The sequence below is a fragment of the Schizophyllum commune genome (assembly GCF_000143185.2).
Source record: "Schizophyllum commune H4-8 unplaced genomic scaffold SCHCOscaffold_10, whole genome shotgun sequence".
In the NCBI taxonomy this organism is placed as follows: domain Eukaryota; kingdom Fungi; phylum Basidiomycota; class Agaricomycetes; order Agaricales; family Schizophyllaceae; genus Schizophyllum; species Schizophyllum commune.
Genome location: NW_026089547.1, coordinates 140,587 through 164,270, shown reverse-complemented (window position 1 = coordinate 164,270; position 23,684 = coordinate 140,587). Strand labels below are relative to the sequence as shown.

General features: G+C 56.6%; 9 protein-coding genes across 9 annotated transcripts; 6 read left to right on the top strand and 3 right to left on the bottom strand.

The window, feature by feature from the left end:
* Window positions 1-1,241: 1,241 nt before the first annotated feature.
* SCHCODRAFT_02691594 (uncharacterized protein) lies at window positions 1,242-5,555 on the bottom strand (the record flags this gene model as incomplete). The annotated part of the gene is made up of 13 exons (XM_003029080.2): window positions 1,242-1,829; window positions 1,880-2,083; window positions 2,144-2,731; window positions 2,778-3,148; window positions 3,201-3,477; window positions 3,526-3,742; window positions 3,794-4,058; window positions 4,107-4,218; window positions 4,269-4,529; window positions 4,581-4,814; window positions 4,872-4,960; window positions 5,011-5,472; window positions 5,522-5,555. The coding sequence occupies 13 exons, from the start codon at window positions 5,553-5,555 to the stop codon at window positions 1,290-1,292; spliced, it is 3,654 nt and encodes a 1,217-aa protein (XP_003029126.1). The 3' UTR covers window positions 1,242-1,289.
* A 458-nt stretch (window positions 5,556-6,013) lies between these two features.
* Window positions 6,014-7,410, top strand: SCHCODRAFT_01174222 (uncharacterized protein; the record flags this gene model as incomplete). The annotated part of the gene is made up of 7 exons (XM_003028759.2): window positions 6,014-6,370; window positions 6,425-6,541; window positions 6,593-6,679; window positions 6,733-6,852; window positions 6,905-7,027; window positions 7,080-7,183; window positions 7,233-7,410. 7 exons carry the CDS (start codon window positions 6,014-6,016, stop codon window positions 7,408-7,410), a joined length of 1,086 nt encoding a protein of 361 aa, XP_003028805.1.
* Window positions 7,411-9,229: 1,819 nt separating this feature from the next.
* SCHCODRAFT_02635886 (uncharacterized protein) lies at window positions 9,230-14,043 on the top strand. The gene is made up of 16 exons (XM_003028760.2): window positions 9,230-9,551; window positions 10,170-10,239; window positions 10,291-10,367; window positions 10,417-10,538; window positions 10,640-10,745; window positions 10,796-10,867; window positions 10,926-11,039; window positions 11,089-11,184; window positions 11,239-11,422; window positions 11,479-12,106; window positions 12,163-12,589; window positions 12,654-12,779; window positions 12,832-12,930; window positions 12,987-13,135; window positions 13,186-13,434; window positions 13,495-14,043. The coding sequence occupies exons 1-16, from the start codon at window positions 9,473-9,475 to the stop codon at window positions 13,597-13,599; spliced, it is 2,703 nt and encodes a 900-aa protein (XP_003028806.1). The 5' UTR covers window positions 9,230-9,472; the 3' UTR covers window positions 13,600-14,043.
* Window positions 14,044-14,253: 210 nt separating this feature from the next.
* Window positions 14,254-15,760, top strand: SCHCODRAFT_02691591 (uncharacterized protein; the record flags this gene model as incomplete). The annotated part of the gene is made up of 3 exons (XM_050346838.1): window positions 14,254-15,022; window positions 15,086-15,493; window positions 15,544-15,760. 2 exons carry the CDS (start codon window positions 14,254-14,256, stop codon window positions 15,484-15,486), a joined length of 1,170 nt encoding a protein of 389 aa, XP_050198365.1. The 3' UTR covers window positions 15,487-15,493; window positions 15,544-15,760.
* On the top strand, window positions 15,594-17,347 carry SCHCODRAFT_01329166 (uncharacterized protein). Its single transcript, XM_050341455.1, has 4 exons — window positions 15,594-15,792; window positions 15,850-16,713; window positions 16,767-17,157; window positions 17,209-17,347. Coding segments are annotated over exons 2-4 (1,224 nt in total). The 5' UTR covers window positions 15,594-15,792; window positions 15,850-15,881; the 3' UTR covers window positions 17,210-17,347.
* Window positions 17,348-17,544: 197 nt separating this feature from the next.
* SCHCODRAFT_02635879 (uncharacterized protein) lies at window positions 17,545-19,020 on the top strand. The gene is made up of 3 exons (XM_003028761.3): window positions 17,545-17,589; window positions 17,643-18,445; window positions 18,501-19,020. The coding sequence occupies exons 2-3, from the start codon at window positions 17,671-17,673 to the stop codon at window positions 18,896-18,898; spliced, it is 1,173 nt and encodes a 390-aa protein (XP_003028807.1). The 5' UTR covers window positions 17,545-17,589; window positions 17,643-17,670; the 3' UTR covers window positions 18,899-19,020.
* A 331-nt stretch (window positions 19,021-19,351) lies between these two features.
* Window positions 19,352-20,991, bottom strand: SCHCODRAFT_02635876 (clp1-like protein). The gene is made up of 2 exons (XM_003029081.2): window positions 20,467-20,991; window positions 19,352-20,416 (listed from the first exon to the last, which is right to left on the bottom strand). Exons 1-2 carry the CDS (start codon window positions 20,823-20,825, stop codon window positions 19,783-19,785), a joined length of 993 nt encoding a protein of 330 aa, XP_003029127.2. The 5' UTR covers window positions 20,826-20,991; the 3' UTR covers window positions 19,352-19,782.
* A 50-nt stretch (window positions 20,992-21,041) lies between these two features.
* Window positions 21,042-21,783, top strand: SCHCODRAFT_02047133 (uncharacterized protein). Its single transcript, XM_050341614.1, has one exon. It carries the CDS (start codon window positions 21,203-21,205, stop codon window positions 21,596-21,598), a length of 396 nt encoding a protein of 131 aa, XP_050198363.1. The 5' UTR covers window positions 21,042-21,202; the 3' UTR covers window positions 21,599-21,783.
* Window positions 21,784-21,977: 194 nt separating this feature from the next.
* SCHCODRAFT_02635873 (uncharacterized protein) lies at window positions 21,978-23,655 on the bottom strand. Its single transcript, XM_050345892.1, has 4 exons — window positions 23,608-23,655; window positions 22,757-23,542; window positions 22,323-22,703; window positions 21,978-22,270 (listed from the first exon to the last, which is right to left on the bottom strand). The coding sequence occupies exons 2-4, from the start codon at window positions 23,529-23,531 to the stop codon at window positions 22,263-22,265; spliced, it is 1,164 nt and encodes a 387-aa protein (XP_050198362.1). The 5' UTR covers window positions 23,532-23,542; window positions 23,608-23,655; the 3' UTR covers window positions 21,978-22,262.
* Window positions 23,656-23,684: the final 29 nt, after the last annotated feature.

Genomic DNA, 23,684 nt, shown 5'->3' with positions numbered 1-23,684 from the left:
CTGTGACGTAGGCGGCTTTGTCTTGTCCAAGGTTTGAATTGCCCGTCCAAAGCCTCATTGTAGGCTTGTATTGTCCTCGTTGAGGTCGCGCTTTCCGGGCGGTACGTACGTCGAATTCTGCTCCTCCTTGCCTTATCTGATGTAGGGGATTGTATAGGTACGGTGAATGGGACGCGTCCAGCGGCGCCAGCTCCGTCCAGGTTTCGCGGTGTACCAGGCAGCATCTCAGCCTTCTCCGCGCGGTATCTCTTTCTCGAAGTGAGTGATGTCATTTATCCGCCCATCGCCTTGAAGGGCCTTATTTGGCAGGTTCAAACATCACCTTATCGGGATATTGAACTAGCCGCTGGTCTGTCACCTTGTTGGTCTATCGCGTCGCTGGCCTACCACCGCGTCAGTCGCTAACAACCGCCTCGGCTTGACTTTGGCCGGGCTTGCATGTCCTACTTACACCGCCAACGTAGCGTGAGGTCTATTAGAGACCCCGGGTTCCTCTTCATATAAGGCAAGTCGTGACGCATGAATTCAAGACAAACTCGTTGTAAATCTCGTCTTTGTGCACTTATGGCAGTTGAAGGTCAGTGGGAGGTGAAGTTTGGATGAGAGAGACACTAGCTAGACATAGCCAAGGTATGTTGGATCATGGTAACATTGACAGAGCTTCAGCATCCAAGGTCCGGGTAGCATTCCCCTGGCGTCCGCGCCGCGCCGGATGTTTCCGTTCCCACGCCCCTGTTGAGGATAATCGAGGTGTCATTTTTGTTGGGAGACAGCTGGTGTGTATCTGAGAGTAATGGCAGTATCTTGGTGGTGGATTGAGCAGACTCTGAGTCTGAGAATACCTGCTTAAGCTTAAGGTGTACCCACCACGACGAGGAGCTCGCACTTGTGACAGAAGTCACATTTGTGACTACTCGTTATGTTGTCTTCTCCCCCCGCATATTGGGTCTTCAGGGGCGGAACTTGGAAGGAAAGTACACTATTGACATGTATATAGCCACTAATATGACTCGCTTGATTACTGGGTCAAGTAACAGTCAAAATACAAGTTGGCCCGTATGTGCTCGTCTCATTCGGGCCAGATTCGAACATCTGACCGAGGTCCCGGACCACGCGGCAACTGCCGGCTGCTTGTGGCACTGCCGCGCGCATGACTGATCACCGAACGCTCACCTTCGTAGCTGACTCCCGTTCGCTTCATATAGCCTTAGATTCACTGCCACTGTCAACCAGCTTCCGAAGCACAAGTGGGGCAAGAGCAAGTACAGCAAATCAATAACTGAATGAATTCAACCGCGTCTCCTACGCTTCCGCTTCCGTCTGTGTGCAGTTCCTTCGTCCACCCCTCGCTGCTCTTCAAGCTCGTTTTCCTCTTCATCCCCATCCATCTCTGCATCCTCTTCAACCTCGCTGTCTGACTCACTATCATCCTCTGACCCCTCTTCCTCATCATCATTCTCGTCATCTTCCTGCTGGGCTTGCGCCTCTGCCTCCTCGAGCTGCGTCTTCTTCTGGCGTCGTCGAAGGGCAAGCATTTCTCGGCGACTTTTTTGCGTTATATGCAGCTGCTTGGCACACGTGTCATGGTGCGCACGACGATCTGAGAAAAGTGGTATGGGTTTGATGAGTTCACGATCCACCGCTCGCCGCAGCTCGACGGCGTTGTGTATAGCATAGATGTTGACCACAAAGTGGTCATCATCATTGTGCAAGAGGATCTTACGCTTGCGGTCGGTTTTCTCGTGCTCCTGGATCTCGGTGACTTCTGCGAATGTATCGCATTCGAACGTTCGGCAGTCGTGCTGCGCGGAGAAGGCAAAACACAGATCCTGAAAAGATTGAATCTATGTTGAGCATTGTATATCGCAGAAGTCCATACCTCTGGCCTCAACAAGCGTAAACGTCTGCCTGAGTCAACTGGACGACTGAGGACCGGCGCATTGAAATCAGGGTGGCGGTTTTGCCCAAGCTCGAAGACCTCCAAGAGGATGATTGCATCCGATGCTTGAGGATGCGCGCGAGCGTCAGAAGATTGTAGTAAGATCTCTTTGACGCGCCCGATAACTGTGGACTTTTGTGCGGGCTGGAGAGTGGGAGAGTCGGGTCAATAAGAAGTCAAAGTAATATAAGCAGAGCACCGTACCTCTGTCTCGACCTCGGCAAAAATCCAGGAGCCAGGATGGCAAGGATCGCCTGAACGGGCGATGGCTGACTTGCCCATACGCCATAGCGAGTCGGGGTCGTGCACTGGTATGTTTGATGTGCCAGATGCAGCCCCCGCATGCGTCTTTGACCAGCGACAGGGAGGAATCTTTTTTCCCTCCGCCGTCACTGATCCCGCACGATCTTGACCTGCGGGGACCCAGCCCAGATGACGCTGAATAATTGGCTGGCGCATAAGAACATCCTGCACCGCTTCACTGGCCTGAACCCATGAACCGTTCTCCTTCCAGAAGCCTCCGCTGAGCAAGTGTTTGACACGATCAAACGACGACAGCTTGATTGCAATATCCCGACTGGGCGCATGGTGATTGCTGAGAATGGAGCACTGTCGAAAGACGGCATTGAAGCACTCGAAGACCTCGGTCGAGTTACGGATTGCCGGGCCAAAGCGTCGGATATCTTGAACGAGGTGCGGGAGGAGGTGCAGCTTGATCTTCGTCGTGATCTTCTTGCAGTCAACCATGTCGAACGAGTCGAGTACATTGGCGGTGAGGATCTCGATATCGCCCTGTCACTTGTGAGTTGTAATTCTTGGCTGCGGTGAGGAGACCTACTAAGAACTGGTCCATGTCGTCGATCGTATGTGCCCAGAGTAGCGCCCCTAGTTCGCCTATAGCCTTGAGCATCGGGAAGCGGTCTGCGTGTTTTGACGTCGCCTCAGAGATTCCATGGACATGAAACGGCGCCGTTTGCATGATCGTCTTGAAATCCTTGCCGATAAGATTGTTGCGATATTGCATCATATATCCAGCCCGGATCGACGGGATCGAGAGGCCACCAAGGTCTGTAGATTGAAGGCGAGCAACGAAGAGGTTGCGCTCATCTTCCTTCCACGAAGTATGCATCATATACCAGGCATACTTCACCACACCCAACAAGACAGTGTGGAGGATCTCGACTGGCGTATCTTGTGATGGGTCCAATCCTAACGGCGAAGTCAGTTCCAAATGGTCGGGAAAGTTGTAAGAGTGACTTACCGGCGATATCCAGAAGGGGATTCATCTTGTCGCCAGGCTGTTGGTCCAGCCATATCCGCAACTCAGCGGCAATGTCCTGCGCGCTTCGACTCGAGTTCTTCTTCTTTTCCTCCTGCGCTTTTGCGAGCAGCTTCTCGATCCAAAATTGCGTGACCTTGTCCTTCGTGCCGGTAGCGGTTTGCATCTGCTTCACGTTATTCGCTACGCCAAGCATGGCAACGTCGAGTTGACGTTGAAGTTCTTGCCGGATATTGCTTGCATCACGGGCGATTCCAGCCTATAATCTGGTAAGCGTTGGGATTATAGAAGGGCGGTCAAGACTCACGTAATGGTAGGCGTGATAGCCATCACATGTTTCCTTGAAGGCCTGTGTGCCGCCAAGCTCGCACTTGCGACAGGGATAATTACCATTACCGCCAATATGCGAGGCTTCCTCCGATTGTTGGGGGTTGTCGGCAGGAAGACCAGGAACACGCAAGATGATAGCGCATTCCCTACCCGATGCAGCGTTGTAGCATCTCACGGGTTTGGACTGTGTCGCGCTGAGCGTATCATGAATAAAATGATCTTCAGGAGCAAGAGAATGTACGCACTTGATTTGGTCACGAACGGCGGCAAACTGCTCGGGCGAACTGGCGTGAGGTGATGTCGAGACGAAGCGAACGAAGAACTCTTGTTGAAGAAGGCGGCCAGGAAGGTTTGAATTCGCCATATACATGTTGATGTGCTTGTTATATTGCTTGCTTCGATTCCCCGAAACATCGTCTACCCAGAGGGGGACCATGACGACGAAGATATCGCAGTCAGGTGCTAGATCTCGCAGTGGATTGGGCATTGTGTGCGGTGCTTTCTCACAGCCTTTATATAAGGTAAGCATGAACACTAGCACGCGCTCCATGTACGCACCAGAGTCCCACTCAGGAGGCTTCCCAATACGTGCAACCACTTCCTCGTAAGTGTATGCAAAGGATGTAGCCAGCGCAATCCGCTCCTCTGCAGATATCATCCACAGGCCCGCCTGAATCTCATAAGCAGACGCAGCGCAAGCAAGGCATGTAAGCGACTCACTGGCGTTGGCTGCACCACCGTGCAGCGTGCTGTCAATGAACCGTTGCGGATGACCCAGTCATGCGGTATCACATATGTTCCGTCGTCGAGCTGGCATAATTCCTCGATAAAAAACCGCTTGTTCTCGCGGGAATACATTGGCGTCAGGTCTTCGGCCTTGTATTCCTTCCACCGATCCGCCTGCCAGACCTCAGATATTGGCCCGGACACCTCTTCTGGATAAAAGTGTAGCAGGGGCGCAACATGCGGATTGGCGAAGTCCTGCGTCGGGTGGGTAAAGGCTATAGCAAGCGAAGGATATAAGCGACTCACAAGTGCGATAGACTGTGCCACATCGTTGACGAAGAACTTGTTGCCGAACATCGACTTGTGTGGTACCGTCTCGACTCCGCACAATGCGCCAAGATCTCGCTGGGTCTTGCGAAATCTATCGTACGAAGGGACATTTCGTACACCGCATTCCTTCAGCAGCCACATGATAATGCGTAGGTGGGCGCTTGAGAGCCGCATCCGGGGGAGGTTGTCAATAACATCAAGCAGCATCGACTGGACAGGCGTGTTAGGGCTTCCGATCCTTTCAGTATACCAGGCCAAATCACACACGATCTTGTTCGGATAGGGTTTGAACCTCCCGTTGTATACCCCGTCCGTGGCTTCGTTGACTTCATCAAAGTCAAGGTCAATGTCTACGTCTGTCCAAGAGGTCAGTGAAAAACAGTATAATAAGCATAGCAGAGCGTACCATCACCCGAGAGGTTGATAGGGTTGACCGCTTCTTCACCGTCATCCTCTGCTCCATACTCTTCCTCGTGATATGCTTGATCAAGAAGAAGGTCAACAAGCGACTGTAGGCGCCGACGCTCTGCTTCGACATCAAGAGGCTCATCGACTTGCATGTCCGTGGGGATCAGAGTCGAGGGATCGGGCGCGTCAAATGGCACATGATCAAACATAGATGGCCGAGGTAATACGGGCGGTGGGTTGTAAGCAGGGTTTGGCATGGCCCGAGGGGCGTATATGGCAGCACGGCGAGCAAGGCGCTCCTGCTCGTCTTTACGCCTTTGGTCCACAATGCCGACATTGCTTATATGAAACTGCGTCTCCAAGTGCTTGCCCGCACTCTTGAGCTTGAGAGTAGAGCGCGTTGGTGCCACCTGATCGCATATGGTGCACCGAACATCCTCGGGACTGATGCTCTCAAACGCTGTGCGTCTGATAAGTCTAAGTACATCGCTCAAGGGATGTTTACTTACAAGGATCAAGGACCTTTTTCTTTGGGCGAGGCATGTGCGGATAGCGACTCGACGAGATGAGAGAAGGATTGAAAGATTCGAGCTGTGTGTGCTTGGGCCTCTGATACGAAAGCGGTCTTTGCACGTCGTGTTGTTGAAAGTCCGAGTCGCGCGCACAAGTTGTGCATTTTCAATTCAGTTGTAAAGTCATTTCAAGCTGTATAATTCATGTCTGTATATACCTGTCCACACAGTCCCCTCGAGGGCAATCGAAGGATGGCAGTACGAGGGTGAGAGGGACAGTCGGTCGCCGGCGCGAGAGCGTGTGACACGAGCGAGCACGAATGTCACATATGTCACAAAGATCACACACTCGTTACACGCGGGTTTGCTCTCAACAACATCCATGTCTCTCCATATTGATGATGCACGATGTGTTTATGTCCCACATCCATATATATACCCGCACCTCTGCCCTCAAGTTTCCCTCATCCCCTTCTTCTCTCTCTCACAATGGCCACCCAGCCCCCCAACAACGACGGCTCTCACCAAGGCTCCCCCGCGTCTTCTCCGCCGCACGACCCCCGGGCGCGGTACCTGCAGACACTCTTCACCGAGAGGGATTCCGACGCCACCGCCACTTCATCTCCAGATGCGATATTCCCGCCTGCCGAGCAATCAAACCAGGAGCAACTCCAGATCACCAGTGGCGATCAGGACGCGTCGGACAACACCTTTGGCTCATCCCTTGCCTCCCAACTTCGAGTCATCACATCGCTGGAAGACCCTGCTTGTCGGGAGTTTGTGCAGCGCGTTCACGGCCTCTTCGAGCTGACCGGATCGGAGCGCGGCTTGGAGGAATACCGTCGGGTGCGTGCCAAGCCGACCGTGTCGCTTCAAGCCACTGATCACTGCTTCGGACAGACCGACTCGGTTTTGGAAGCGGCTTACATCATCGCGTGTGCTGTTGCGAAGCTGCAGCAAGTACTCGAACGGGGCCCTGCCCTTCGCCCGCGTTTCCAAATGACGGCTGAGCTCGAGGTGCGTTGGACCTTTGATGTCTCTTCTGCTCAATGACTCATCGTTTCGTAGAATACCGCGCGTCGCTATGCAAAACTCTTTCTCTTCTCCCCCCGGATCACCGCGTATCGTGGAAACAACGCGGCTGAGCTTGTCATTGTAAGCACGTTCTTCTCGTCGCCCTCGTCTTGCCACTGAACAATGCTTTTCAGAGAGCAATGCGAGCGAACAACGTCCCCGATATGCCCGATCCTTCCGGGCACGATGACGATCTTTTGGCGTCGTTCATTAGAGGAGAGTTGACGACGTTTCGAAGCCAGATCAAGGCAAAGGTAAGCCTTGCTCTACCTCCGGTGCCTCGTTGTGTAGATGATGTACTACCAGGTCTTTCACTCCTTGGACCACAGCTGCGCATACCATAATGTCGCGGACTTGACTGCATCGATCATCCAGTCGGAGAATGCTGCTCGCCCAACGGTGCAGATGTTCATGCGCTTCGCATTCTTGGTACGTTTGCTTCGCCCTCGCTCTCTCGGAAGGTCCTTATTCATTCCACCAGCGCTGGCATGCCGAGAATTATGCCGACCATTCTGATTGGTGGCAGGCTGTGGACGACACGCTGCTCGAGTACAAGCGCACGCTCTCGCAGCCAGAGCTCGAAGTGTAAGTGTTTCAGAGGTCAATTGAGTGCAGGATGCTCAGCGCCATACAGCACTTTCAACCGGCATTACCAGGACGATGTCGGCAGCCCCCATGACCCCACGAACGCGAAGCATCCCATCAGGTCGTCGGTGCGCGCTGTTGAGCCGTCCTCGATCCCGAGGTGGATCCAGCAGATCTTTGATCTGGCGAAGGAGTCGGTCTGCGCGAAGAAGCGCAAGCGTGATTGAACGTTGAATATACGTAGATTTGCTACAATCAGTAACGGCTGTAACAATACAACATAAGGAATGTCTGGATCTCGTTATTGCCTGCCATCTGAGTGACAATGAAGAACTGTGAACCACGACTGGTGTTGACCCTGCTGTTTGGGACAAGTTGGCGTGAATCATACGTAGCGGTGTGGCTGGACTCATCCAGCTCAAGACATCTCATTGACCCTATCATTACATGAGATTCATCCAAGTCGCTATATGAACGGAATGCAATGGCGAGAGGTCAACTCACCGTCAGCATCCGCTTTGCTGAATTTGACATCCGCACTCAATCTTAGCTCAGATTATTTTGCGAAAACTCATCAGGCTGATATAAAATCACTGCTACGCTCGTGTAAGTACCTCATGTCCGCTCAGCCCATGCACTGAGATCCCGTTCAGGTCAGTTTTCTTTGGCGGTGTAGGTGTCGATGGGTTGCTCTGCGCCGCGTCTCCGTCAAACACAAGTCATCATCGAACGTGTACTCGAGGTCGTCAACGAAACACGCTATAAGGTTCAAGGTTCAGAGTTCAATCACTATGCGACTCGGCTATGCGCTGCTGTCTAGCCTAGCTTTCGACTTTCGCGTAGCAAGTCTCTGGTCTCGCGTAGCAGGGATGGTCTCGTGGACGAAGTTAGCTACGTTTTCGGCGTGCGGACGATGCTACGTTCAAGATCTGCGGTCGCCGAGGCATAGAATCTTGGTCCCGTCGCTAAGCATGGCTACAAGAGCACAGAGTCTGTTCGCTCGATTGAAAGGCTCGACATGGACTGCGACGATTGGAAGGGCAAGACTTCAGACTTCGGGGTCTTGCATTGGACGATCCTCGCCATGAAAGTAGCTATCGTTCGATGTCCTCCGAAGCGCAGTCGTTGACCGTATCTAGTTCGCCTCGTGAGGGGAAATTGAGTACAAATTCTCCGTCGAGACCTCGTCGCCCACGTACGCTCTCTTCGGACGACGCTATGTTTCGCCGGTATGCGCAGCACCTCGACGCGTCGACCCTCCGTTGGAACACGTCGACCGTCCTTTTGGAACACGTCGACCGCCCATCTGACCACGCTGGCCGTCGTCGAGCCCGCCGCACGAATCTTGGGATCTGTTGAGAGATGCGCTTCCTCCCATCACGCGCTGCTGCGATCCAGCCACCTCGCGCTGCTGCGATCAAGGGAGATAGTCGCCGGGTTCCCTTGACACGAGCCGTGCGAAGACACACAAGCCGCCTGAATTCCCTGGACACGCATCTTCCCCGGACACGCATCTTCTTTCGACACGCGCGCCTCGCCTTGTCTTCCTGTCTCACGAAGCGGTATTTTAGACTCGAGGGGTTTGTTTGGGTGATGCCCATAGCGAGGTCTCGTTCTTGTGCTGGACATGTCCTTGAAAACGCTCGCGAATACAACGGTGTTGTGAGGCCGGAGCAGTGTGTTGTTCAGAGGCCGACCGCCGCGGCCCGGAGAAGGAGTGGATGCCATTGTGATTCATTGAGCAGATGTCGATGACGTCGTCCGGCGCCGATGATGGCATCGGATCCGTTGAAAAGCAGCGAATTTCTTGGGGTTGGACGAAATATTCGCGGGCGTCGTAAAACGTGTCGGGACGCCTCCGAGGGGCGGTCGGTGGTCTGGACATGAGCAAAGCTATTTGTCGGATATTTATGGCGGTCGAGAACAACGCGACACACGCCTGGGAATAAAAACTGAATATGCATTGTAAGCAGTTAGCAAAAAATTAGGGTTAACCAAACAAATGACGTCAGGTTACATTGTGTAGCTTTGAACCCCTCTGACGGACGTCCTCGACGAACACATCGCTTCCTCCCTGACATATACACGGCGTCAACGCTTTTGCCTTCTGCGCTCATCATCCCGAAACTTCATCGCGCGTCGCAGCGAGGAGAGCACCCAGAACATCCACCAGATCGGCACTCAGAGAATACCTGCGTTCCGTCGGGCTGCGGAGGGATCGACCAAGCGCATCTGGGGCAGGGGTATCGCACCAAGCACCGTATAGCATACAAGGAGAAGGAGATCACGATGGGAGGAGACCACAAGTGCTCGGTCTGCCAGGCGACGTTTACGAGGCCGCAGCATGTCGCGCGGCATATGCGTTCCCGTGAGTCCTCCCTCCCTCTTCGCTTTTCCGCCCTTTCCTCCATCCCCGCACCCTCTTCCCCATCCTTGATTATGCGCGGCTTCCTGAACTCGATACGGCGATGACGGTGGTACGAGGACCGCGGCAGGCCATGGGGTGGTGCACGATCGTGGCGTAGGACGGGCGAGGATGGGACGACAGCGGCGACGCAGGGCGCAAGCCCACGGGACACACAACGGACAAGGGAAAGGACAAGAGTCAAGAATGCGCGGTGCACCGCCCAGGAATATAAAGCGCTGGATTTGGGGTGCACCACCGCCCCACTGGCCGAGACGCGCAACTCCACCAGCCATCAGTATTCGCACCGGCGCGCCACCAGCCACGGTCCGCCCTTCAGTCATCGCACGGAGGCCGGTCGCGTCGAGCGCCTTCGAGGACGCTCCCATTGCCCGCTGGTCGCCGCGCCTACCGTCATCCCCCACGTCATGTTACAGCAGGCCGCAGTCCTCCTCGTCGCAACCATCGTGCACATGTTCGGCCGCGCGCAGACCCTCCCTCCCCTTCAAACCTTACTCTTCTCCGTCCATTCATACGCGTACACGGCATACCGTATGTGCGGACGCTAACCATCCTCCACAGACACTGGGGACAGACCTTACAAATGTCCGCAATGCGGCGACCAGTTCGCACGAAGCGATCTTTTGAGTCGGTAAGTTTGTCTTGCGTCCTCGTATCATCCACGACACTCAACGCTACCAAGCCACGTCAATAAATGTCACCCCGAACATAAGGAAGGAGATACAGGAGGAGGAAATGCACAACAAGCGTCATCTACCAGTACGTGGCATCCATCGCTGCCCCTACCCGTGTCTCATCGCAGCTTCAGGCCGACGCAAAGGGATATCAGCCAGCAGGGCGACCACCAGCAAGCAGGCCTGCGACCAGTGCGTCCAGAACAGCCTGCCCTGCGATGGTTGCAACCCCTGCGCGAAGTGCGTGCAGCGCAAGGTAAGCTTGTTCGACGGTTTCACGCTTGTATACCCAGCGCATCGCACCCTTCCTTCCCATCATCCTTCCATCGTTGTTTCCTCTCTCATCCTCCCCTCTAGTGCCGCTGTACCTTCGTCAAGTTCCACCGCCAGACAGCCCCGAGCGGACCCGGGCATACGCACCCGCACACGACAGCGGGATACGGCGTGAAGTCTGATCCTTTGGGTAAGCTCTACAATGGGCGGAGCGGTCGTACGGCGGCTTACGCTTACTAGGTCTGGGAATCGGCGGTATGTCTGCGGCGGCGCTGGGGTTGCCTATTGGGATGGGGTATGATGCGCTGGGTGGTGAGCTTGATTGGTTATAGTTTGTGTGGGAGAGGGATGCTAATGTGCGGATCTGTAGGCTCCAGCGGCACTTCCTCTATTTCGTCGTCGTTGGGCTCGACGAGCTCGATGCCCGCCGACTATAGCTTCAACCCCGTGTTCGATTTGGACATTGGAGGTCCTGCTGGCGGTGGTACGCCATATCAACCATGGATCGCAGAATCAGTGCTGATTATCTACAGGTACGAATTCCAAGTATGGAGCCGTCGCCCAGAACGAGGACTTTGCGGCGAAGTACCGCCAACAGGCTGAGCTGTTGAGGCAGATGGGCAACGGCAGTAAGTTGCATTCATGGTTCGTTATTTATACTATAGACTGACCTGTGGCCGTAGACCCTGGGACTAGCAGCAGCTACACTGGCGGTAGTCAGGTAGCGTCTGGAGGCGCTGGCAACTGGTGGCCGACGGCGTCGTCGACGAGTTTCCCTGGAACGTCATCGGCTGCCTTGGCGGGCACGCCCGCCAGCTTACCATCCGCCCGATACGCCTTGTTGGACGAGTTGCCGCAGAGAGGCCGGTAAGTCGTATTGGGAGTCTTGGCCTGTTTGCACGAAACTTACGCGAAGTCTTCAGCTTCGAGGCCACGGTAGGTAATCCCGTGCAACAACGCCGAGCGAGCATCCCCGCGGAATGGCCCGACCGCCACGCACAGCTCATGGCCGACCGCCGCGCGCAACAGCCGCTGCACGGGCAGCAGGGCTCTCCGCAATTCCCGCAACAGGGCAGCCCCTTCCAGGATGCGCCGCACCCCTCCCAGCAGGGCTCGCCGTACCAGGCCGGTGGGCCGTTCTCGCACAGCCCGCCGTTCGCGCAGCCTGCGGGCTTCCCGCAGTACGCGCAGCCGGGGTCGCACCAGGGGTCGCCGTATGTTGGGGAGGGCAGCTTTGGCAGTCAGCACTCGTCGCCGTATCAGCCGCAGGGGGAGTGGGGGGCGCCGATGGAGGGTATGCGCCAGCCAATGGCGTCGACAATGCCCGGGCAGGCGCCGATGCCGGGGCAGGGACAAGCGTCGATGCCGGGGCAGTCGATGGAGGGCATCCGCGGGCAGCCGATGGACGGGTTGCGGCAGCAGCAGTTGGTAGAACAGCATATGGCCGATCAGCGCCAGCAGCAGCTGGTGGAGAACCGGCTGGCGGAGGTGCGCAAGATTCCGGGCGTGAATGGCTGGGATGCGCAGATGGGGATGCATCGTGGCGGGGAGGTGAGTTTTGGGCGGTGGTGGTTATGGTGAACGGTCGGCTGACTTGTGACCTGCAGGCGGGCTCGCACTCGTCCTCGCCAACGCCCTCATCGTCGCTCTCGAGACACTCGTCGTTATCGAGTCGGTCGTCTGTGTCCGTGTCGCGTCACCCGTCGACCTCGGACCGCCACGCTGTCGCCGCGGGCAGACACCCAAGCTACGGTTCCAACGATGGGCGGCCGTACTCGTCATCAGGCGCGTCCGACCAGCAGGAGGGCGGCTTCTCGTCCGCGTTTGGGCTGATGAGCCTCGACGACCCTGCCGTCCTTGCAGGCCTGGCGACCGACGGCGCGGAGTTCTTCAGCGCGGAAGCGACGTCGGGCGCGCCGGGCACGGTGCCGCAGCAGAACGGGCGCCCGAGGGGCGTGGGCTTCATGTCGGTCGACGACTTGACGCCGATGCCGAGGACAGGCGGGTTGGGGCTGGGGAGTCCGAGCAAGTTGGGTGAGTGGGCTTCCTGCGCGAGCGAGTGTTGAAGCGCGATACTGACGTGATACACCCCTTTCAGGCCTGGCGAGTCCGTCTCGCGCAGAGGAGACGCAGGAGCTGAAGGACTTTTGGAAGGCATACATCCAGACGCCCGGCGGCTCGGGCGGCCGGTCTGCGGGCATGAACGGCGGGTTTGATCTGAATAGTGAGTGGGGTCTTATGCTTGCAAAGTCGAAGCTCATGGGCTCGCTTGGCAGATGTGGCGACGTCGCCGACGGGGTATAGGAGGACGCGCGTGTCGAGCTTGCCGAGCGTGAAGACGCCGACGGCGGAGGGGGCGGGTGGAGTGGGGAATGGTGAGTGGTTCACTTGATGGTTGAGTTGCGTTGGGAGGATGCTAATGGGTGAATAGATGCGAAGCAAAGGACGTTGCATGGAGCGGCAGAGGATTTGCGCTCGTATGAAGCGGCGGTCCTGGCGAGGAAGGCGCCTGTGAACCTGAATCTGGTACCACGGATCAGGCGAGGCACGAACTCAAGCAAGGAGAAGGCGAGCCCGAAGGTATGTCTAAGTATGAAACAAGCTTTGAAGGCGTGCTCATCTTACTTCAGGACATGCACGGCGTCGCCTCATCCGCCAACCAATCGCCCTACTCCAGTGCGAGCCCAAGTCCGCATACCGGCCATGTCTCCTTCGCGCCGATGCATCAGGGGACGCAGCCATTCCCGTCGCAAGGCGGCAGCGGCGGCGGCGAGAACATGCTTCGCCCGAGCTTCAAGCGTCTCGCGTCGTCGACGCTCGAGCCCGAGTTGGTGAAGAAGCGGAACACGATCGAGGAGGGCGATGATCCTTTCCTAAGGGCAAGTCCCATCGTTCCGTACTATATTCACCGGAGCACAAAGCTGACGGTGGTATCGTAGGAAGTCTCGTCATCCAACGCGTCGCCGTACTCGAGCGTCGAGAACAGCCCTGCACCGGGGAGCGCGCCTTTCGCGGCTGCTCAGGCGGGCCTAATGCAAGCTTGAACGAACCACGGTCCCACTTTCCCCATGACTCCATTTTTTCACCATATCCCTCTCACCAGCTACCCTACGACATGCGTCTATTTATTTGCGCTGTGCGCCTCCTTTTCCCGGTGTGGTGTGAGCGCGCGAGTGGTGGAGAGATAGAGCTGATACGAAGCGATTGAGGAGGATCGCGATGATGTTGACGAGGATGAGGTTGAGGTTGAGGTTGAGGACGAGAATGTTGAAGATGACGGAGATGTCGAATAACCGAGCTAGCAGTCAAACGAGAATAATGGCAGGCGCAGACAGACACCGGTAGGAGGATCGCTTCGAATCCGAATCAACCGTGTATCCATACTATAGTACAGTGCCGTTTACCGTATGCGTCCGATAATAGTGCTATATACCTGCGATGCTCTGTAATGTATTTTTTGTTGTAACATGGACTATTTTCGTGCAAGGTCGAGAGAGGAGGTGGCGCGGGTTGTATACGTCTGTTGACACTATCCTGCAGCCAAACAGAGGCATACATGCGCCTCCTGCCGGGCACGCGTCTTCGTCTTCGACCACCATCGTCTAGAGTCTCGTGGAGGTACGTGCCATACTCTGACTCCTGTGCGTACGTGAAGTCTGATCCTAGAATTCCCAGCAGTTCTCTTGGTATTCAACGCCATGCGCGTACCTCAAGAGGTCGTGAATGAGATCATCTCCCACGTCGAATGGCCCGCATTTCGTATGAGACACATTGTTTCCATCCTCGAAGCGTCCGTTCCCGTATTCTCGCCTCAAATCTGTGCCAACTTCCGCAAGAAATATGTGGACTTCAGGGTCGACAATCACCACTACTTGGCGACAATGTTTGCGCTTTGTCCCGCGATCAAGGATTCGATCTGGCATGTAAATATCGAGAGAAACAAGCCTCGTACGCGCACATACCGCGAGGAAGAGCTGGAGCTGGCACGCTTACTCGACGCTTGCACCAGTGTCCGTGGCCTCTCGATCAACCTGTGCATCCAGGGCTGGACGGAGGGCCTTTTGTACGAAGAACAAAGACAAGCCATTCTCAGGGCCATGCAGCGTCCTACCCTGGAATACCTCGCTCTTTTTCGAGTACGCCTACAGGAGGAAGACGAAGTTGCTTTTCGGTCTCTGGCCTTGCCGGCGAGCCTGCGCGTTGTCAAGCTGTGTGGCGTTAGCGTGTTCGGCATACATCCCAACGAAGCTGCAGGTCCTGCAGCACCAGCTACTCCAGCTCCCTCCTTGGACTCGTTGATCGCCGACGAGCGCTCTCTAGGTTTTGTGCGCTTGATGAATCTTGCATCGTGCCGGAGCCTGACGAGGCTTGATTTCACTTCGGCCGACAAGCATGTTGACGATAACCACGTTGTCGCGCAACTTCTGCGGGCAAACGCGCAGTTGCAGTATCTGATACTGAGAAACGGTACGCCATTCCTGCCAGGCTGTTGCTATGCCATAATAAAGTGCACTCACGAGAAGCTTACAGACTATCGCGCACAGTTTCCGGTGTATGACTTGTCGCATAACCCCGCGTTGCGCTCAGTCATTGTGCTCATCCAGAGGAGCGCACCGTTGGTCATAGAGAATATCGCCCGGGCACTTTGCTCTATTCCCGAGACGGTGGCCCTCGAGACATTCACGTTGTGCTTCCCGCCCGAGCGGGGCGAAATTGGGATGCAGGATTCACGGCACTGGAGGATGCCCTTTTGTGCGCGGGGGGCCAAGCGCCGCGCGTGGTTAAGCTGTGTATATGGAAGTACACGGACCGCAGGGTCTCCTCGCTTACCAAGGAGCACTTTTGTTGCACGGTCAGGGATCTTCTTCCGCGGTTGGACGAGCGCGGGATCCTTGAAGTTGTTACTTGAGGATCTACATGTTAGTGCTTGACCTAGAGGTGCGCTTACTCCTTGCTGCAGCGCTTGTACGTTCTGATCCTCGCCGAAGGGGACCGTGTTCATCTCGTTCGGAGGCCTCGGTGGCGAGGTGTGGAATCATGCTTCACAAGAGCACGGGTAGGGAGTTGTAAACTGCATGCACGAACACAGTTTCTCGTCCAAAGCCAGGAGAGGGAGGGGGTCGTTGTATGTACCTTTGTTGACTCGCATCCGCAGCCAAACAGGGGCATACAGTGCCTCCCGCCTGCCACGCCTTTGCTTTCTCTCTCCGACTACCATCCTCTTGAGTATTGGCCTGGTACGTGTCAAAACGCGAGTATTGTGCACGTAGATAGTCTGACCGTTGAGTCCTAAGCGGGTCAGAGTTCGGGTCTTCGTCCCCCCGCCATGCGCGTACCTCAAGAGCTCGTGGATGAGATCATCTCTCGCGTCGAATGGCGTGACTCGGATATGGCGCATCTCGTACGCCTGCTGGAAGCGTCCGCGCCCGTCTTCTCTGCGCAGATCTGCGCGAACTTGCGCGAGCAGCCTGTGGACTTCAGCGTCGACAATTTCCGCTCATTGTCGACTATCTCTGCGATCTGTCCTGAAGCGATGGACTCCGTTTGGCATGTTACTATCGAGAGAGAACGGAACCAAGCCCACACGCATCACCGGGAGGAGACGTATCATCAAGAGGAGGCGTATCACCGAGAGGAAATGGCACCCCAGGAGGAAAAGTATCACGAGGAGGAAACAGGGCTGGCCCGCCTGCTCGACGCCTGCTCCTGTCTTCGCAGCCTCGCAATCGATTTGAACATGCAAGGGTGGCAGGAGGGGCTGCCATACGCGGAACAGAAAGAAGCTATCTATCTTGCTATGCAGCGTCCGACTCTCCAAAGGTTCTCCCTATCTCACACGCGTCTCGGGGAGGAGGATGAGGCGCGATTTCGGGCATTGAGGATTCCGGTGGGCCTGCGTTCCGTTAGGCTCCGCATGATTGTGACGTTCGAGGCGTACGCGGCGGAGGTAGACTCGGAGGTGCCGACGCCATTTCCAGAGCTGCGAGAGCTGGCTTTCGATGATTGCTGCGTCAACTTCGTGTGCATGATGGGGCTTGCGTCGTGCTGCTCGCTGAGCACGATGGAATACTGTGCGGATGGCAACATACACGATGACCATCTCACCGCACAGCTCTTGCGCGCGAACGCGCATTTACAACATCTGACACTAGGGACCGGTACGCTGCTTCCCCATGCCTCTCGTCATGCATACGCTGACCCCCATCAATAGTCTCGGGGCCCTTCTCGCGATTTCCCAAGTATGACTTGTCGCACATCCGAGCAGTGCGCTCGTTGACCACCATTCTCGAGACGCGCGTGCATGGGAGCGCCATCGAGAACGTTGCTTCGACCATCAGGACGATTCGTGACGTCGGATCCCTCGATACCTTCACGCTGATGATTTCTTTCAACGGCGAGAGAAATGTAGTAGATCTACCGCAGTGGATTGCTCTGGAGGACGCTCTCCTGGGGCCAGACGGTCGCGCGCCTCGCCTCGTCAATGTCCGACAGCGTAATTATACAGAATGCGTTTCCGCGGAGGATCAGGTGCATTTTCAGAAGACGATTCAGCGTTTCCTATCGAGGCTGAACGAGCGGGGGATACTCGATGTGATCCCTTGGTGCGTATTCATCCTTGGCTTTGCGTCGGTGGAGACTCATTGTTGTCGCAGAGGCTCGCCAAGCCTTCGTGCAGGGCATGAGTCATTAGAATTGCGCGGGAAGGTGTACATGTACAAGACGGCTCTATCTGCGGCGACAGGTGTCGAATGACTTCACGACCATTGCGCTGCTGGGAGTCAGCGCCTCGCGCATAAATCATGTCAAAAGGGTATGCTATAGGGAGACGCGACCCTGCAGGCCTATGCGATCCCTGCACCGGAATGGTGTATCTACCTCTGGATCCCATATGGGTCCTCGTATGCTCTTGTTTTGCCACGTTGCGGCCAAATGACATCATACACGAGCCGCAGGCGCTGGGCGCCTGTTCGATTCAGTCAAGTGCAGAGCGCGTATGTCCTCGACTGCCATCATATCTTCTTCGCCTTTTTACCGTGAGTATGTATACTTGAGCGCTATCTATCGAGACTTGAAGCCGGACCCGCAGCACGCTAGCTTCTCTCATCGACGTCGACATGCACCTACCGCAAGAGCTCGTCAACGAAATCATCTTCCACGTCGAGCATGCCGAGGATCTTGGAGTACTCGTAAACCTGCTCGAAGCATCTGTCCCCGTGTTCTCCCCTCAGATCTCCACGAATCTGCGCAGAGGACTCGTCACTCTCAAAAGAAAGGACCACTACCTCGCGCTATCGGCCATCGCCAAGCTCTGCCCCGAGATCATGCGCTCAGTCCAGAGTGTCAAAATTGAGCGCTCGAAGCAGATCCCAACGCGGGATCCTGAGGAGGAGCTTCTGGCCCCATTACTCGACGCGTGTAACGCCCTTCGGAGCCTCAGCATCACGACGAATATCATCGCGTGGTCGAAGGCGATAGGATCCGAGGAACAGAGGCAGGCAATCTATAGGGCCATGCAGCGCCCGACGCTGGAATTTCTCTTCATGAGCTGGCTGTACCTCCGAGAGGCGGACATCGACGCATTCCGCGCGCTGGCTCTGTCTGCCTCCCTTCGCATAGTGCGGTTCTCTGGATGCCAGCTGGACGCAATCCAGGCTTCTGAAGGCACCGAGGTGCAGCAGGGGGATCCTCGCGAGTCGCCCTTGTTCTTCATCAGCTTCGATCAGAGCTCGCTCGAATTCGTCCGGATGCTGCGCTTCGCGTCCGGGTCGTACCCGTTTGGCGGCCTGCAGATCATCGACTACAGCTCAACCTTCTGGGACGACGATCGCGACATGATGGGCGAGCTGACCCGCGCGAACCCGCGCCTGGACAAGCTGTTTCTCCGTACCGGTACGTGCACTCTGATAGACGCCCCCGCGGCTTAAGTACGCTGACCAGACCCCAGACCTCTCCCAGATGGCCGAATACGATCTATCGGCCTGCGCATCCCTGAGCATGCTGTGCATATCCTTCACGAAGCCCATGAACTTCAACCAGGTGTCCGTCCGCAACATCGCCGCCATCGTCAACACGCTCCCCGAGTCCGCACCCCTCGCGACGTTCTCGCTCTCCCTGCCCGCGCAGAGCAGCAAGATCGACCCGTACGAGCAACATTGGCGCGCGCTAGAGAACGCGCTTCTGGGGAGACGGTTGCCGGTGCGCGCGGTCATCATCCGACTGGCCCGACATGGCGAGCTCGTTAGTTCGGAGGAGACGGAGGCCAATTATCATAGGAGGATGGCTCAGTATATGCCGAACGTAGATAAGCGGGGCATACTCAAGGTCACCTTGGAGTCGTATTGATGTTATGGCCTTCAGAGCCGCCAAGCGTTCAATGTGAATATTGTGCTGGCTCGCGCTTACTGACGACTTGTGATGCGTAGGTGTTGTCGGTCGAGGTGTACAATGGCACTTCGAAATGGAACCTGTGCTATGTCTAGTACGTCAGACCTCGCAGCAAACTTGTCCACAAGATCCGCATAGGTAATCGCCAATCCCTCGAATGATGAATTTAGTTTGCATCGAGTCTCAAGGGACATCGTCATCGGGACAACCAGCCCATACTCCACGTAGGCAATCATGGGATTCCATCGTCAACCAGAGTGCGTTACTAGGATCCATAAATTGATGGCGATAGCACGGTCGACCGACATCGGGCGACTGTCCTTATTGGGAACAATGGCATGATGCGGGTTGTCAAGGCGCCAGCGCCACTACCTATACACTCCGAAATCTACTCAGCATGCGCAGCTGGAGTTCACGATAAAACCACCAATAATGCCAATTCAAAGTACTTAACGCGGCTAAAGCTACAATTTTGAGATGAGATGAGAAGACGGGACAGTATTAGTAGGGGGTAGGGTAGCTTGCGAAGGGAAGAGACGGAAAGGCAGACGAAACGAAACGAAGCGAGGTGTTAAGTGTAGGCTGTAAGCGAACGCGAACTAGGGGGTGTAAGTAAGGGTATATGCGAGGTCCAGATGGTGAGATTGTCAGAGAAGACGAAGGAAGAGGCGTCATGTAAGACGTAGGAGCGTCGTGGAAAGACGAAGATACGGGGTGTTTTAGCGTTCGCGGGATTCGGAGACGCGTGAGTGTTCGAGGTGAGATGAGGGCGTTGTGTGCCAGCGCCAACGCCCTCGGCTTCCTCTTCTGGCAGCTATTAACTGCCGGGCCGTAGCACACATCTACTGCTGAGCAGCGGCGAGGTTGAGCGCCGCGAGGACGACCTCCCAGCAGAGGTCGATGGTATCCCAGAGCTGCGCGTCGTACATCCCGAGCGAGACCATGTCCTGCCACGCCTCCTTTACATGCGCCGCGTCCGCGGTGAGCCGGCTGAGGTTGCCGCCCTCCGCCTGCATGAGCTGCGCCGCGAGCTGGTGCTTCGCCTGCCCCGAGCCGAGCGCGACGGTGATGCCCTGGTGCGTCGCGAACGCGCGCGCGGCGCCGGCCGGGAGCGCGGGGAAGAGCGCCTGCGCGACCGCGTCCGCGCGGTGGTTGTACATGTACGCGTGCAGAATGGGGAACGCGGCGGGCGAGGGGACGGCCATGCGGACGATGCGGAGGGGGAGCACGCTCCCGCCGGGCTGCGGCGCGGCGGCGTCGAGGGGCTCGACGTGCGCGCAGTGCGCGGCGAGGACGAGTGCGTGGGTGGGGACGAGCTTGGCGTGCGCATCGCCGGACTTGCTGGCGCAGACGGCGAGGAGGTGGGTGGGGTAGGAGACACCGGGGGTCGCGCGGCAGCCGACGTTGAGGTGCTTTGGGAGGTGGTTCGCGGGCATGGTAGAGGGGACGTTGAGGGTGGAGATACCGCCGATCATCCTGGGTACGAGTTAGTACGCGGGATAGTGCAGTGATCGGATGGCACGCACTCTCTGGCTCGGGGGTACAGTCCGCGGCGAACGTATTCGATAGGAACACCGGCAAGGTCTGGCGCGACCGCCGTGATATTACGGGAGGGGATATCGTAGAATTGAGGGCGCTGAAGGGTCCGAGGCAAGTTGACGCCGTGCGAGCCATGCGCAGACGAGTGATGCGAGGACGAGTGGTGCGAGTGGTGGTGCCCATGGCCGTGTGTGGCGAAGGAAGAGGGGTGCGACGCGACTTGGAACATGCTGACCGATGCGATGGATGGGTATGAGACGGAATGGGATGTATGTGCGAGCCGGGTATGCTGGTGCGAATGCGAATGCGGGTCGGGCGCTGCCTGAGGAGGGAAGGTGTTGTACATCTCCCCGCACCGCCGTGCGTATATATACCCAAGCGCCCGCCTGCCCATCCGGACATGAGTCCGAGAAAGGCAGGCGGTACAAAGGATCCGTCCAAAAAGGAAAGACCTTTGTCCTCCCCCTCCTGGCAGCTGATGCGGGCTTCGCGCGCCCCGTGTCTGTTTCGCGTCGCCAGGGCTCCTGATCCACGTCGAAGATTGTCGCGAAGGCGCGCGAAGAGCGCCCCCCATCCCTCGCCAGTCGAACTCGAACATCTTCAGCCTCGTCATCCAGGGCCCGACGCTCGAGTCATCGTTCGGCGGTGTCGCGATCGTCGGTCCCTCGCAGCGCCATTAGCGCGCACGGGATGTGACTCGCTGTCGCCCTCGCACAGGATGCCATGCTGGCTGCCGCCGCGATGACTGGCGCTGACCGCGCCGCCCGCACATCGATTGGTCGGAGGGAACCCGCCGCGCTCCCCAAAGTGGATAGCCCCCTCCGAGCTCCGGGCACGCTGCAACCCACGCGCGCCGCCCATGTGCCGCCCGCATCAGCCTCCCCACGTTCCTCGCCTTCATTCCTTCCACGCTCGGCGCCTCGTGCCCTTCCCACGAGAATACTCCTTTGTGCACATATGGGGATAGCGCGCATGAGGGGGCGAAGAAGCGCGGCGGTATTTCATGCGTGCGTCAGAAGCATCGCGCTTGACAGAAAACATCGGTGGCGCGGCCCCGCTCTGCTCATCATCGGTGCCTCGCGCAACAGCAACGGTGGCGCCCGCTCGAGGGCCGCCTGACAGCTCAGCGAGAAGCAGTGGACGATTGGGCGGGAATATCGTACAGCGGCGCCGCATGTCGGGATTCTATCTCCCGCCGTCGACGACAACCGCCTCGCTGTGATCCAAGCAGGCTCAGCAGCCACATACCCCCGCCCCAAATATTGAGTTTTCAGTCGTGCTCTGTACTTTTCGGCTGCACGTGGGGAAGAACAACGTCTTTTGTACGTGGAGAAGCGTACAATGTTTACCCTCGGAGCACGGCCCTGCATGGTCAACGCGACTTCTCACGAGGCTCCGGTGGGCGCCTAGACAACCCGCATCATGCCATTGTTCCCAGTAAGGATGGTCACCCGAGGGCGGATGTCCCTGCTATCGCCGCCAATCTATGAATCCATGACAGCCCGTTTCGTCGTCGAGTTGATCTTCTACATACACTGACTCTGGGAAACATCCGCGCAAAGCCTCAGATGATGACTATGAGGCTCGACGGGGCCGTTATGGCCCGGTGAACGAAAATGTGATGAGCACATCAAGTTCAACTTTGCACACGTGATATCGGCGTGATCGTCTGCTTCCGCTTCGGCATTCCCCGTGTCACATCCGCCTTAACTTCAACCGCAGCGTTCGTCCTGATCCTGGCCACCGCAAGGCCACCGCATCCACCGCTCCTACTAGGCGACTCTCAGATATCTGGTACTGAAATTAGCGTCTGAAAATCCTAAAACGCGGGATTGAGGCTCACCTTCACCCACGATGACTCTGAGTTTGCCTTGACAGTGCAGCCGCGGCATTAGGCCGTTCATAACCTTGACATACCCGCGTTTCTTACCCTCCGACAGCGCGATATCCTTGTATGGAGTGAAAACCATCTCCATGATACGCATAGACTGCCGCCGCAGAAGAGCATCCTCAAGAGCGTCCCACCCTCCCTTTTTGATAGTGCCAGTGGCAGGGATCGCGAAGGTGAGCAGTTCGAAGGGCGCCGTCTCGGGAATAGTCTCAATCGTGCGTAGGACACTAGGGACAGTGCGATGTCCTGCAGGCGTCGCAAAACATATGCACAGCGAGCATAGAGCTGCACATCCAAAGAGATTGTGGTCTGACGAATAGTTTTCATCGTCACCTGCTGAGTCGTTCAGCATGTACGATTTCCATCAAGAACTCGAAAGAGCGCACCTTTTCTGAGCGTCAGATGCTGCAGATGCGGGCTCGCGCGCAGAAGATCCCGGAGCTGTATATGATCGATCCAGGACATCGGAGTATAGTCCAGGGATCTCAGGTCCTCAGACGTGCATGGGAACACTGCGTCGGTGAACATGCGGGCAAAACAGAGGGAAGGCCCGTCAAGGGTAAGGTTAACGAGCGACGGCTTTTGGAGATCTGCGTCTGGAATCATAGCACCGAGGTGTGCTCTATAGAGGGAGCTAGACACCTCGACTTGGTGCAACCTCAAATCGTGCAAGGTAGCGGGAAGAACCAAGGCGCTGAAGACGTCGATATCCGACTTTTTGAATCTGACGCGGCTCAGGGAGAGGCTTTCCAGTGCCGAGTACTGTATGACATCAAAGAGCCTGTATGCAGCAGATACGGTGGCCTCCGACCAAAGCATACCGTTGAGATCGAAGGCTAGGCTGCGAAGATCGATGCACGCTTCAAGGACGGAAGGCAGCAGCACGTCTTCGCAGTTGTGGGTCGAAAGTGGCTTTAGAAGCTGGACTACGACGTGACGGACAGAGGGATCCGTGGCTTCGGGGAAGAGCTCATGGATATCTTGCAAGGCGTGATAGTGGCGTTTACGCTGTAAGACGACAGGCAGCTGGGGAAGGAGTTTGGATATCTGCGGCGCAAATAGGGAGTAAGAGGCCTCAAGGAGGCGCACGAATATCTCCAAGTCGGTCTCAGAGGCCATGTAGGAGACGATCTCGTCCACGAGCTCTTGTGGCACGCGCATCATGAAGGCCGCTGTGTATGGCTTCCAGCCGATCCTGTGAGCGCCTGAAGATGTAGAGATAAAGAGCGACACGCACGCAAAGCCCGAGCTGCCAAAGTGGTGCGCGTCGAGGAAGGCAGTGGACGTCGCTGTCAGACGGTCGGATGGCACAAA